Raw genomic sequence first — 16,175 nt, forward strand, 5'->3', positions numbered from 1 at the left:
TGATTCTGCCACAGTCATGCTGGGGAGGTTAATTGATTCTAAGTATGAGTTAATGAGCTAATTTTCTGTATAATGAGACCACTTTCTGTACAATGAGGCAACTGTCAACTGGCTCTACTCCCATGCTCATAGTGCCTTTGTTTCAGATATCTTATATTCCTTTCAACCTTTTCTGTAAGTAAATTATTGAATGCACTCTTTGCCTCTCTGAGCTGAGCCAAGTTGTCTGCCATTGCATTTTCCTTATGTTGTTTTTCCAAGCTGTATACTTTTTTCAAGTTCTGTGTTTGGCTGCTCTTGCTTTTTTCAAAGCTGAGGCAAACGCTATTATCCTCCCCCTTAGCATAGCCTTTGCCCCCTCCCACAATGTGACTGGTGATACATCTGCCATATAATTTCTTTCTAGATATTGCACAAACTCCATTCTAATAGAAGCCTGAAATTCTACCACCCCAACCAAAATGTACCAAAATGGGCACTCCCCACTTGCGGCCTGAGCTGTGAGAGGAGTAATACACCTGAGCAGCCCGAGGCCTGGTCTATTTCTCATGTTCATCATCTGACAGATGTGCCTCTTGTAAATATGCAATGTCACAGTCCATATGTTTAAGTTGAACTAGAATATGTGTCCTCTTTATTGGACTGTGCAGACCCTTCAAGTTTTACTTTAAGACCTGACATGATTGTTTATTATAGTTTATGCTAAGATCTCACTCTTTGTCTCTCTCTTCAGGACTATTTTTGTCACCCTTCAAAATTGTGTTTTCCAAAGAAGGACATTTCTCTCAACCCTTAGTGTGTAGCCAAGATTTAAAAGAACAGAAACTTAAATAGCTATGAACAGGGCCGTATCTAGGCATAGGCAGACTAGGCAGCTGCCTAGGGCCCTCTCACCACTAGGGGGCCCAGACAGCGAGCAGTAAGAACATCAACTGCCAAAATAATGTTAAACATATATTTTAAAATACTTTAAAAATATATAAAATATATATAAAAATCCGATCTTAAACTTTAAATCAATGTTTATTTATTCATTTATTTTTTAAAACATGCACAACGTTAAATTAGCGCCAATAGGCGGGAAAAAATATTTTCAGTCCAGTGGAGATAATGGTCATCAGCTAGCAACAGCAACACATCTTTTCATATACATTTATATTCATATTTTCAAAATGCTTTCGGGTGCAGCAAAGCGCAAAAAAGGAAGAATATAGAGGAGGACAGAAAACGACAGAAAGGGGCTTTTCACAAGTTTCTCTCGGACCCTTCAAGCCAGCCTCAACTACCGGCTGCAACAAGGCCCTCCGCTGCGGAGGAGGAGGAGGACAGAGGCCCGGCATCCGAGGCGGGAGAAGCAGGTGATTTTAGCCCAAACAAAGTCACAATCGCAGTAGAGCAGCAGCGGGTCGCAGAAACGTTTTTTTTCACACAACCACTGGACCTAGACAGGCTTATAGCAAGCTATTCATCTAACCCTGCAAATTGGAACTCAATTGACAACACAATTCGTGAGTATTTCGCATCAAACAAACCATGTCAAAATACTGGGGATTTTTCTGCATCACTGAGAAAATATGGAGATACTAATCGCAGTTTAACTAAGGAACATTTCTTTAGGAAAAAACTAAATGGAGAAATCATGTCGAGAGAATGGTTAGTGTATTCGCCAAGTACTGGCTCTGTATTCTGTTATCACTGCAAATTGTTCAGTAATAGAGACAGTGCATTTACCACCGGATTTAATGACTGGAAAAACTGTTCCAGTCGCTTACATGATCACGAAAATACTTTGGACCATCGCAGTGCTGTGCTCAGTTTGTCATCGTTTGGAAATACACATGCACGAATAGATTCAAATTTAGTACAGCTAGTGGAATCTAACAGACCATACTGGCGCAACATTTTAAAACGTATAGTGGCGACTATCCAGTTTCTTTCTTCCCGAGGACTGCCCTTCCGTGGCGACGATCAGCTACTGGGATCATCCCACAATGGGAACTTTTTGGGCTGCTTGGAATTGATTAGTCGCTTTGATCCACTGCTATCAGAACATTTAGCCAAATATGGAAACCAGGGCAGGGGACATACAATTACCTGTCCTCTACCGTTTGCGATTAGTTCATTCAGTTGATGGCTGAAAAGGTTGTGCGTGCCATTGTAAAGGAAGTTAAAGATGGCAAGTATTTCTCCATCATTGTGGACTCAACACCCGATGTCACACACGTTGATCAGCTCGCTCTGATAATTCGCTATGTCCAGAACAAGAGTGGGGAGCCTGTCGAGAGGTTTTTAGAGTTCATACCACTGCATGGTCATAGCGCAGAACACATGGAGACAACGCTCAAATCTGCGTTAAAAGACTTGGACATTGACTTGATGGACTGTCGTGGGCAAAGCTATGACAATGCCAGTAATATGGCAGGCAAATATTCTGGACTTCAGGCTAGGATTAAAAATGAAAACCCTCATGCTGACTTCATACCATGTTCTGCATATTCCCTTAATTTAGTTGGTGCATGTGCAGCAGAATGTTGCCTAGAAGCAGTTAACATTTTTGGCTTCATTCAAAGTCTGTACAACTTTTTTTCAGCTTCGACACGGCGGTGGGAGATTTTAACAACCCACCTCACGAAGTGTGGCCGAGGTTTGACGCTAAAGAGCCTTTCTGCTACAAGGTGGTCTGCGAGAGCTGACGCAACGAAGGCTCTGAGATTTGGCTACAAAGAAATTCAGGATGCATTGAATGAAATCCAGATTGATAATGGAACGCCCAAAGCTGCGCAATATGAAGCGTCTCAATTATTCACCGTAATGAGCACTCTTGAAAACGCAGTTATGGCCGTAGTGTGGTCGTTGCAGCAGGTACAAATTGACATATGCACAGTTCCTATTTTGTACAATTCTCTTGTACAATTCATACTCCAGGCCAGAAATGAGTTTGAAGCCTACAAAGCAGAGGCCAAAACTCTCGCAGCAACCGAGGAGTACACGGCAGATAGCCGAAGAAGTCGCGTGAAGAAACCAATGTTTGATGAGTCTGCAGGTCCAGAGGTGCGACGCACACATTATGTAATCTGTGACCGCTTGTCACAGGAATTACAACGTCGCAAAGCACCGTACAAACATGTGGAGGAGAAATTTGGTTTCTTCACAAAAGCCCAAACAATGAACAACGGAGAAATGCGTGCAGCGACAGAAAAGCTAAAGGAAATATACCTACATGATATTGAGGATGACTTCGCAGCAGAATTTTGCCAGTTCACCTCAATGGTGAAAAATGAACCATCGGTCCTGGATATGTACAAGAAGCTCAGAGAATTAGGCCTGAGGGATGCTTTTCCTAACGTAGACATTTGCCTCTGTATGTATTTGTCCTTACCTATCGCCAACTGTTCAGGAGAAAGGTCGTTTTCTTTATTAAAACGTGTGAAAACGTACCTAAGGTCTACAATAAGGGAAACTAAACTAAACGTCTTTGCCCTGTTGGCAATTGAAAATGTATTTACGACCTCCCTGGATTTTAATGACATCATCGAGGACTTCGCCTCAAAGTCAGGAGAAAGCATCTATAAATGTAAGTTTTCTATTTAAATATCTAAATCAAATAAGCAAATACACATTAATTAATTAAATGTAAAATGCATATAAATGAAATGTATAATATAGGGCTATACTTTCCACTATAAATAAATGACAACACACAACAAACAAATTGTCACGCCTGCCTAGCCTGACTAGCGCTATTGTTACATGTTACAAATATTCGTATTACTTGTTCACTAGGATCCAGACCCAGCCATCTCGCCGTCTACCTGTCTACCTGTTCTGCTTGGTGATCACCTTGGTGATGACCTATTCGCCAGCCTGACTGCCTGCCTGGCCTGCCCTGCCTATCCATCCTGCTGGGTCCGCTGCCAGTCTGACCAGTCTGACCAGCCTGCCACTACTCCTTGCCTTCCCTATTCTCCTACTACCCCCTCATTAAATATACGTTTCATTGACATTGCTGTCCGACTCTGTGTTCTGCATCTGGGTTCCCTAGTCCGAAATTACAAACTGTGTATGAATATCTAAATATAAATAGATAAGCTAAAATTAATGAGCATAATGATAACTAAATTAATGAGCATAATAATCATGTGACAGTTGTTTGTTTACCAAATATCAAAATGGGGGGGGGGGCAAAAATTACAGTCTGCCTAGTGTAATCAATCCATTTAATACGGCCCTGGCTATGAACATTAATACTTCCACTATAGCGGCCCAAACCCGAATGGGCCCTCTCTGCCATCTTCCCTTTTTATCGTGTAAAAAATTAATTATGTCCAAAACAGAAAGATAACAGGGGAAAAAAAGGAATATCCAGACCAACCCGTAGGTGTCTGGGCCTAAGACTGCCTGTTGGAGGCAGTAATGCAGGTCTCCTTGAGATTAGGCTACCCGCGTTGAATTTGATATTGCGCTCTTTCAGTTGCCTTAGTATTGTCTTCGTTGTCTCCGTATTCTTTGCGTTGCAAGCCACTTGAGTAGTCATGGTCCAGGTTGATACAGCTCCCGTCATACTGTAAGTCTCTTGTATCCCATGCTTTGTACAGAATTAATCTGGAAATGAAGGAACTTCACCACAAATGATTTCGGGATGCCCCGGGCTTTGTATGCTTGGTTAGCAACAATGCACTCTCTTGGAAACCAGTTTTACCCCTTCTGAAACCACTCTCATCCACTTAACCAACCAACTACCACTCTCATCCACTTAACCAACCAACTACCACTCTCAACCACTTAACCAACCAACTCTCTATCCATTTCACTGAACTATCCATCTATCTATCTATCTCTTAAAGAACGTCCATGCAGATATTTTATGCTATTTACACTTTTTGAGCTTTACTCAAATTTGCATGAAATCCTATTCATGCCTACAGTATACTGCTGCGTACACAGCCTAAACCGCTTAACCTATTAACTTAAAATCAACTTTTAAATACTCAGACTTGTTTAACTTGAGTTGCCATTCCGTTTATACTTTTTGAGCTGTACTAGAATTTGCCTGAAATCCCATTCATTCATATGGCCATTTGCTCTGAATGGGGACATTTATATTTCATATATACTTCATATTTTTAGCTTGACACCTCAATTAAACTTTAAAATGTGTATACTGACTCCATAAATAACTTCCAGTCAGTTTTAATACTGTTTAGACTTTTTCAACTTCAAGACTTTTAAGTTGCATCTATGGTTTGGACTATCTAACTTCATCAGCTACCAAAATAAGACTTTGCAATCCCACAAAGTTTCTTCAGGAACTTGATATTTTAGTTTTGACATGGTAGTAGATTGTAAGCTGTCATGTTGCTTTGTTTCTTTTCAGATAACTAACTATAGTGGGAATGATTACTGGACAATATGTCTGCATCCCCTTTGCCATCATTCATTGAGCCACAATGCTTACAAGTCATAATAGCGATTTGACCTTTGTTGCAATGGACACTTTCAAAGCTATCTCTCCTGTGTCACATTTTTCTGGTCACCCATGAGAAGATAAGAAAAGAAATCAGAACTATTTTTTAGAACTAAGGAGCAACATCTAATTCTGGTGTTAGTTGTTGTGATTGGCTATGGTATTGAGCTGGCACTGCTGTCCACAGTGTCCATGGACAGTTGTACTTTCATTGTCAAGAAGGTTAGAGGTTAGCCAAGCAAAGGACTGGCATGAATATTTAATAACCAGATGAAGAAAGTCCTCCAGTAAATGTCCCCCGTGGCCTTACCTAGTGTAATGTGTCTAGCCACGTGAAAAGGGTTCTTCTTCAGTCGTTGGCCAAGTCATTGCAATTAACCATTATAAAGCCTTACCGCATGAAATACAAAGTATGCTTAATTTTATAAACCTTCCTTTTATTTTAATTTAGCTGCGTTTTCCCACATACTACCACTGTGTCTGCAGGCCTACTTCCTCTGTAGTCACAGCAGTGGGTAAACAAATACTTTAAAAGGTTAAGGCAGGCATTTCCTACTTGCCAGTAACAGCTCCCTTGAAGGTTTAATTGCTGGGAGTATTGCCGAGGTCATACCGTCCTCCCAGATCACATTTCGACCACCACTGAAAACAGGTTGCTTTGCTTTGCCCTGCTCAATACTGCATGTCCGCTCACTGTGCCATTTCTCACACAGGTATTCATGGAATGAGTCATACCAAAGACCAACAAGAAACCTTAATAAATCATTCTATCCAAGGCAGACCACCCTCCTTGGTGACTCACACTGTATAGATCCTTTCACATACAACCACCATGGAATGGGCATACACTAAATAATTTGAGATCAAGAACACAGAATATTTACAGTACAGTACTCTATGTAGCCATTATCAACAAAACATTTCATACATATCCACTTACTCACAGTTGCTATAATACTGTCGCTACATTTACTATAATAATATTTTTACATCCATGCCAATATTGGGCAACAGGCTTTGCTATTTATAGTCACTATTGATATTTTCATTCTTATTGACTATTATTCAATGTGTAGCTGAATATATGGCATTGTTTTTACACCCAATAAATGTTCATTTTGCTGATAGGCTGATATGACAATATACTGTATAGCTACATGTTCAGTTCAAATGGACCTCTGACAACAAAACAATTCTAGCCTGAAGTCAAGTTGCATCTCCACTTAGGTTAGAACATAAACAAGTGGGTGTTTCCTTAAGTTAAGAGTTTGATTACATCCAAACAGTGCCCCTCCCTCAAAAGTAAATATACAAATATAACCATCTGGCAGCTGCTATGCAAAAAAGCCATTGAGGCTATAGGGTTTCTAGCCCACGATAACAGGGTGGATTAAGATTTGGTAGAGGCTCCAGACACATTTTTCCCAGACTACAAAGACCACAGAAAACAGTGTGCTAGTGTTGTGAGAAATATTGTGCAAAAGACTAAGTATCTAAATTGCTTACAGTATGTTGTCATTGCTACATGGTAGCTTATTTTTTGCACTGTTATATTACTGTTATGTACCAAGTACAAATTGATGGTGACAAGAAAAGATAAATTATTCATTTCAAGATTCCATATCAACATTCTTTTTTTTTTATACCAAATCAAACAGAGTAGGAATCAATAAGCAATTGAAGGTACACAAACCCATGTTCAAAAACAGACTCTCGAGATTATTTAACAATCCAGTAAGAGAGAGGCAATTGTACGCATGCAGATCAACTTCAATGTATTTTTGGGACACAGTCATCTCAAAATGTAATTCAACATCCACTCAAGGAAATATACCTTTCAGACACCTTCTGATAGTGGAAGCCTATCAAAATTGTTCTACCAATTCCTGATCTCTACATCAATATCCTTTTTAAATGAGTACAGCTGAGAGAGGAATTCTTAACATTATACTTATTCAGTCAAAGCAAAGTAATTAGCAGCTTTTAATGGAAGATATAGATTGTAGCTTAACTTTGATTTATGCAGTGCAGAAGATACTGTAGCACACATTGTGGAAATCTGTTCCTTGCAAATTGTTAGGATATCAAATCAAATCCCATTGTATTTGTCACGTACATCACATACAGCTGTAATTGATATAGTGAAATGCTTTGGAATCCTGCTCCTCAATCAACAACAGTCAATATATATATATATTGGAAATCCTTGAAAAACATTCTTACTCCAATGCCACTTAGAGTCTTAGGCCCTTTTTCCGTACTCCTTAGCAAAAGTCAAGACGCAAGTGCATACTACTTACAATTTAAGATAAATAGATAGATAGATAGATAGATAGACAGACAGACAGACAGACAGACAGACAGGGGGAACTTCAGTTGTGGCATTCCGTCAGACAGTAATACACTGTAAATACATAACAGCTCAATATATATAATATATTACAAATACAGGTTACATGACAAATTCAATGTGTAATGTTCAATCAGTTCTCATTTAAAAGTCAAATTGATGTTGGCACAAAACTGTTAAGGGCTCTCTTGATCCTGAAAGGTAATGTCTAGACCTATGTCTACGTCCAGATGGTAATACCTCATACTCGCTTTTAAGAGGGTATGTTTGGTCCAGCTAGATCTATTCTACCTGTGGGCCCTTTGTTTGTTCCCCACTATTTTCCCACTGACCTGTGCAACTCTAGAGTGTTCTGATCAAACCTGCATTGCAGTAGTTATGCAATAGCTCAGTTTTTCCCATAGTCAAATAAAATCCCAAAATGGTTAGGTACTCTAAAAACATGCAACCACTAAATTAACCAGTTTTTAAAAGTGTGTGTGGCCAGTTTGTAAACAAATATTTACTGTAAAAATTGCTGTGACAGGTTCTATTGAATTCTAGCCTGAAGTCTTATAGTCTCATATATTTTCTGCACCTAATAATGATTCTTCATCAAATAAAGTTGTGTGCTGTGTGTCAAATGGAAGGCAAATCAAATGTCATGGTAAAAGACCTTTTCAACCATGAAGGTCACTGAGCACTAAAACACTAAGGGACAGTTTCACAGCCACAGATTGATGCTAGTCCTGGACTAAATGACTTTTTCAATAGAAAATTTCTATTGAAAATAGTCTAGGATTAGTCTTAATCTGTGTCCGGGAAACCAACCCTGTTTGAAAAGTGTACAACTGCAAAGGTACAATTTACCGTAGGTTCCATTGAAAACCCCTTACCTTACCACAGTTCCCCTTTGAGCTCTTCATGAATGTGTCAGACTTTTCCACGTCCAAGCATTGTTTATGTCCAGGCACTGGGGAAATGTTCTTAGGGCTACGGAGGTCCATTGCGATACACGCAGGAATTCACAGACGCCCACTTTTCAACTTCTTCATATGAAGTCAAACATGTATTACCAGTGATAAGTGCGTACTATAGCTCCGCTGACTTCCATTTATAGACACACAAAATCCACAAATAGCCTGCAGCCAGCCTGCTGGGCACCAACAACAATAATGATCACACTATCGCCAACTGGGCTCTGTGCCCCTGGGAATGTATTCTGTTATTGCTCTTATGTCAGTGTAAACACTGTAAACACAGTGTTTACCTGAGAGGGGCCCCAGGTAACATCCACAGAGGTTATTATCATGACCAAGATTGAGACTCTCCCACACTTTCCCACATTCAATATATACCTGTTTCTATTGACTCAGTATAACAAATGATAGAATAAACCTTTTTCCTGTCCACAACCTATTTACTGTGATTTCTGTTTATTTTTTAAATGTGATGTTATCTGTATTGTAGTTTGTTTAGTGAAATACCCATTTTTTCACTGATACGTAGTCATTACTTGAGAATGAGCCTGTTGAAACATGTATGATGTACTGTATCAACAGGATTTGAAACATGTGTGATGTACTGTATCAGCAGGATTTGAAACGTGTGTGATGTACTGTATCAACAGGATTTGAAACGTGTGTGATGTACTGTATCAACAGGATTTGTGTTATATGTGAATATCAAGAGATGAGTCACAACCCGGGAAACACATGTTTGCACTCTGAATAGAGGACCAAACTATTCACAGCAGCTCGCAATTCAGACACAACCGACTCTGCCTCAAGTTAGCACCTGTGTAGGTGGTCCCATCATAGGTCAATAAATACTGTAAATAAACTATCCATCAAAGAATTTAGATGTAGAACAGTCCAAACTATTCCATGCTATTATAACTTTGAGTGAGTAACCAAATACAGTGATCCTTGACCTACTTTGACAGGGCCAGTATATGACCAACAGTAATATCACAACATTTCCCTGAACAATTTGGTGTCACTACTGTGTCTGTACCTTAGCAACTTGTTCCAATATTGTTCTTTTAGATGAAAACAAGGGGGAGAGCAGACCTGTTAATCTAACTATGAAATTACTCCCTATGAGGCCTGTACTGTATATACAGTAGCTAATGGCAGCAAACTGCTGCAGTATTCTGAGTATGTCTCCAAATAATCACTCTTCAGGTGGCTCCAAACAAGTTCAAATTGCTGTTTACGGGTGTGTGCCCTCCCCCATCTCTCTCCCACCACCGAGTGAAAGCAGACCGCGGGAGTGGATTCTAATCCTTTGAGTATGCCACATTCCCCATTCCTGTCACAGCTGTACTTGTCCATCTCCATCCACCCCCCCCCCGTCTGTCTGTCTGTCTGTCTGTCTGTCTGTCTGTCTGTCTATAACAGCAACACAAGGAAAGGAGGGGTGTACATGCTATAATAATACTTTTGTTTATTGTGCCAGATATCAGCAGTCCATACCATTGAACCTACAGTGTATCTATAGTGTTTTTAAGATTCAGAATTTTTAATTAATCATATTATTTTTGTTATTTTTTTCAAAACTGTGTTTATTCAATTTTTACAAAATGATATTCCAAACAGTAACTGAATTAGTATTGGCATGTGTTTTTATTTTACAACATAATACAATATGGATACATGGTAAAGGAAGGTATCTTTCATTAGAATGCTAAACATGGCCCTGTGTTGCTGCTACCGTTTTATAAGACTCAACATTCACGCTCCATACAAATCATAATGAAGCAGAAAAAAAAGGGAAAAAAAGACTGTCAATTTAATTTCATTGTGTCCATTTGCATGTCACGTTTCTGCAACTTAAAAAGATAGAATGAGAGCCACACACTCTTGCTCTCACTAATAATTTATTAAACCAACATTTTGTCAGTTTTTCTGTAACTTGCCTGTGAAAGAGTAAGCAAATTGTTAGAATTTGAATTAAGTCTTTCTCTAATGAGTGGAATTTGAGGGAACATTTTGAGAAGCTCTTTATAACTTTCTCTAATTTGACTCCATTCAACTCCAGAGCTCCATATGAAAATTCCAACATGATGGTAATTTCTATTAACATAGGCCTACTGACAGAATCACAGTCACAAAAATAATGTTTTCTCTTTTGAGCTTGTTGCAGTATATTCAAATGTACCATATGTTTGCTTGTGCATGTTACAGTGGATCTCATGAAAAGTCAGTTGAAACCCTTCATTGAATATTAAGCATGTGTTTACTCTTACATGGCACAGGCCCACATTCCTAAATTGGTGCTATACTGAACGCTGCAGGCATGAATTCCTCAAGGGATTCTAGTTCAGGGTTGTGTGGGCTTAGGCATATGTTTCCACAAATTAATCCATTGTTACAATAGGTTCCAATTAAGTAATCAAATTATTATAAAATATTTCAAATCATTTACCAAATCAATGAGTAGGCAGCATAAGTATGTAGCTGTCCTGTAATATTATCCATCATTAACAGTTTGGATGCATGATTATATCTTTTGGCTTTTGTTACAGTAAAAGCATCAGTATTTTCATGCTGCAAGATTGCATGTTGTTAATCATGTACTCAACATAACCACATTTACAATGTGAGGCAAAAACAAACATGGAACATGCCCTCTCATGTTTATGGGAGACTGTTCCCAGAATCCAAGAAGCCCAGTTAGCATGATTGATTGAGTAGGGCCATAATGTCTGTACAACAATGTGAGAGTATTTCTCTCATTGTCTAGAAGTAGACACACTCAGACAACATATTCCCAGCCTATCAGTCATAAGGGACTGTTTATTGGAGGTGAGAGTACGCTGGCGTGACTGATTGCCGCTTCTCTGCCGGAGCGTATTTTGTTTGTTTGTTTGTTTGTTTGTTTGTTTGTTTAACTTTATTAACAACCTGCCTTGATCTCCATGTTCTGCTTGTTTAATTGTTTCCTGGGTAGCTACAGCCACTGCTGTTTCTGCTGCGGAGACTCAACTTATCGAACCCAATAGAATGTCAGCGTCAGCACCTGCCTTTCCTGCTAGGAGTGGCTAAACTCTTATGGGCTGGTGACCGGAACTTTCCATCCTGGTCGACTACTGATCTACCGAGCTGGGACCACCACTCAGTCTCCGTCGGAAACTGCCTCCCTTTAAGACCTACAGCGTGTCCTGTTTGCCTACTATGTTCTACTACTACTAGGCCGCATTGTACGTCAATCAAGTGGCGCACTCACACTGGTTCAATTGCCTCCTGCCGTGCTGAAGCACAAATGTCCGTAGTAAAAAAAAAAAACGCGGTCGATCGTAATCGATGTATTGGGCACCCCTGCTCTACAACATCCGCTCCATCAACAACAAGGCTATTACACTCAGTGAATACATTTGTGACAACAACATTGATCAAATGTGCCACATTGTTACTTGGAGACTTTAACATCCATGTGGACTCTGACACTTGACCTGGTGCATTCAAATGGCCTCTCTGTCAACAATCTGACTGGTGCTGACTTGGGTCTCTGACCGAAAATAATCTCTTTGGACTTGAAGACCACTCTCCCACCCTGCCATCAAGCGCACCATAAGTTCACGCAATCTCAGGTCCCTTGACCCCAGCCTGATATCTATGGCCCTTCAATCCCTCCAATCCCCTCTACCCAGCTCACAGCCCAGCTCATCCTCCTGGACCTCAGTGCAGCCTTAGACACAGTCAATCACACCATCCTGCTGAAACTGCTTGAGAGCATTGCTGGTCTCTCCGGCCTGGCCCTATCCTGGTTTGAATCATACCTCACCAACCGACAACAGTTTGTCACCATCAACAGTGTTCAGTCAGCCCCAGCCACTGGTCTCCATGGTGTCCCACAAGGCCCTGTCTTTGGCCGCCTGTCGTTCTGTATCTAGATGCTCCCCATGGCCACATTATCCAAAGCCATGGTCTCAGCCTCCACCTCTACGCAGACAACACCCAAATCTACATCCACTCCAAGCCTGACACCTCACCTGCACTGAACACACTCAACCGCTACCTACAAAGTATAAAAATCTGTAGGCACACCAGCTTTTTAAAACTCAACTGTGACAAAACTGTGATAAAACACAGGTTGTCTTCACTGGCTCAAAATCAACAATGCCAATAACCTCTGCCTTACCATTGAGGATGTAATGGTTACTCCCTCCACACATGCCAAAAACCTGGGAGTCCACCTTGACACAACTCTCTCATTTGAAACCCACATCAATAAAACACAACAGCTGTCCTTCTTTCACCTCAGGAACATTGCCTGGATCCACCCATTTCTCTCCTTTTCTGATACTGAACGACTCATACATGCGTTCATCTCCTCACGTTTGGACTATTGCAATGCCCTGCTCCTCGGCCTCCCCTCCCATCTGCTCAACAAACTACAACACGTACAAAACTCTGCTGCCCGTCTCCTCACATCCACCCCCACCCACCATCACATCACCCCTGTACTCCAGGACAGCCACTGGCTACCTGTCCATCAAAGGATTGACTTAAAAGTCCTGCTCCTCACTTACAAGGCCCTACAGGGCTCGGCCTGAGCACCTCATACCATACTGCCCCACCCACTCCCTCCTCTCCGCTGATTCTGGCCTCCTTACTGTCCCCAAAACCAGACTCCGCACTATGGGTGACAAAGCTTTCTCATCTGCTGCTCCTCGCCTGTGGAATGCTCTCCCCCACAATGTCAGAGCTGCTGACAGTATTGACTCTTTTAAGACCTTGCAAAAAACTCACCTGTTCAGGCAGCTTTCAAGGTATAGGGCCCTATGATACTATATGTATGTTCTGTGACCGTCCTCCTATATTTTTATTTGTTATTTTCTATTTTTCACATTCTTGACATGGTTAGGGTTTTGAGTCCATGAGAAAGCGCAATACAAATACATAACATATTATTATTATTGTTATTAAGTGTGAATGCATTGCTACTTGGAGGAGCATAGAGGAACAGCCTTCCCTCTCATGCATTTGCATGGGTTTTGTTTTGGGTCCATGAAATGTGCCCCAAAATAGTGTTGCCCTCTCTTCCTTGGTGGTGGCACTCATAGAGATAGAACGGTTCTATATCTATGGTGGCACCCGCAAGCTTAGTGCGTACCTCAGGGTTACTGACTCACAATCCAGATATAAGTCATCATGCGAGACAGGCTTCCCTTGTGACTCTTGTATGAGATGGATACCATCTTATGTAAAGTTTATGGCAAGGTTTATTGTTTAGCATTCGTATAATTTTGCATACCAGTTAGAACTCATACAACATAGCTTAACCTTTGTTCATAAAGCACCCATTATAGTCTCCATACGATTAAAATAAACTTTGGCTATTGGAAAATGTGATCATTGTTTCTATGAAATGACATAGAACAATAGTAATATATCTCTGTTTAATCTCTTTGAAGTCTCATTGCACCAGATTTAACAACACAATATACTGTAAATTTAATAGGAACATGCACATATCTGTGACCATTAAATATATTGGGGAACATCATGCTAATTTCCTCCTTGCATATACTTGTTGATATGTGAGCGACAAGAATTTGACTCTACACAGAAATCTCAGCCTTACATTTCAGTTGTCGAGCACTGCTCTTATACTGAAGGTCCCTTTAATGTATGCTGGAAAACACTCTTGTAAAGCATAGATAAAAGACAATCCTTTGTATTCAGGCCATAACACTGTAAGCAGGTATGACGTGTAGAAAGGGTAAAAGTGGGAGGATGTGCCTTCATTCGTCAAACACCATAGCTTCTGAGCAGAGTACTGAGCATGCAGATAAGCAATACCTACCAAGCTGATATGGCAAATGCTGTCTACTGTAGACAAGTCCGTGTTTTTAGAGATAATGTGTCAAATGAGAAGCACTTCAAACATAATATATCGCACTGTAGTCATTAATACATACTGTATACAGTACCTCTGTCTATGACTGATACTGTAGCACTGTGTTGCCGTTCAATACAGTGTTTACACCAGAACGGTCACATACTGTACACAGGAGCCTTCATGGAGCTACAAAAGATAAAAAATCATCACAAAGGATGCTTGCAGAGAAATGTTTATTGAGAAATGACATATTTGGCAATATAAGAATAGTGAGAGACTGAGCCTCAAAATAAAATTATATCATACAAGGCAAGTGAGGTCTAAAAGTGTATTGTAGTATAGTAGCAGGATTTTAAACAGGTAAAGTACAATTCCTCCATTTTGATTTCCAACATAGACTGGAGTCAGTAAACAAGGTATCTTTATTCAGAGGCAATACATCACAACAAAAAACATATCTTGGCTTAGTGGTCTGCAGAGAATTTAAGCACATCATAAACCCTTCATTACATCAACTATAAGCCGGTGGCTCTCTAGTCCTCCTATGCAACATTTCATGCAAAGACAGTGAAATGTGCCACTGGAGAGGACCATTGCTTTGCTGCCTAGAATGTTGGGTACTGTGACAAAAGAGTATGTATAACAAATACTGATCTAAGATGAATTGCATTGGTACTTTTTAGTATGGATAGAACAAGTAAGAGAAATCATTCTTTTCGGCAAGAGTATTCACATACAATTCCTCATGAACGAACACAAGAAGCAGCCACCGTGCACTAAATGCAGTTGGATTTGAGAAGCACACTAAAAACATTGGAAGGCCTCAAACCTGAAATGTGTGAATACAGGTTTGATTCACTTACTATTCTGAATAATTTCAAACTTGCTCCATCAGAAATATATTTCAAGAAATACATATCACAACATCACAATTAAATACTCCTTACTCAGTGACTAACTGCAACAATACTGTAATATCTCAAAATCCTAATCAAGAATGACTATTAGTAAAGTAATTCATTTATTTCTTATTTAAGTAAGGATATCAAGCTTTATGACTGTTTTTTTCAGCGGGTTAAATTTAGCTTGAGCTGCAGGTGTTGGTGGAGGGAAAGCAGAACTGACTCTGGCTGTCCAGGTCACTTCAGCCATGTGGCATTTTATCTAAGCTCCAACTAGAGCAAGTATAAGGGCATCTCACTCTCGTAGCTGGCGTGACATACCAGTAACTACTGGCACAACCATAAGATACAGTGGCTCCTTGGTACTTCCCAGTTTAACACAATTTCTAACAAGGAAGAAGAGCATAGCAGAGTGAAGAAGAGCATAGCAGAGTGATAGTCTTTTTCTTAAATGCATTTTTTTTTATGTCTCTTTGAAACGTCTGCTTGCACTCACTCTATTGTGTTTATTCATTGTGGTCACACTCCCACACAGTTAATACATTACAAAACAAAATCTTTTCAACTCTCCACACAAAGGCTCTTTAATAATTTACTTCTAGCAATTGACAATGAGTCTTAGAAAACATTA

General features: G+C 40.1%; 1 protein-coding gene across 2 annotated transcripts in view; it reads right to left on the minus strand.

Annotated features, from left to right (window-relative positions):
- mlip (muscular LMNA-interacting protein) overlaps positions 1-8,852 on the minus strand; it is a 41,373-nt gene extending 32,521 nt beyond the window's left edge. For both annotated transcript variants that reach the window (XM_083694812.1, XM_083694811.1), the window contains exon 1: positions 8,690-8,852. In XM_083694812.1, the coding sequence (XP_083550938.1) occupies positions 8,690-8,800 (111 nt within the window). In that variant the 5' untranslated portion in view covers positions 8,801-8,852. The remainder of the gene's footprint in view (positions 1-8,689) is intronic.
- Positions 8,853-16,175: the final 7,323 nt, after the last annotated feature.

This window comes from Argentina silus (assembly GCF_951799395.1).
Source record: "Argentina silus genome assembly, chromosome: X".
Taxonomy (NCBI): Eukaryota; Metazoa; Chordata; class Actinopteri; order Argentiniformes; family Argentinidae; genus Argentina; species Argentina silus.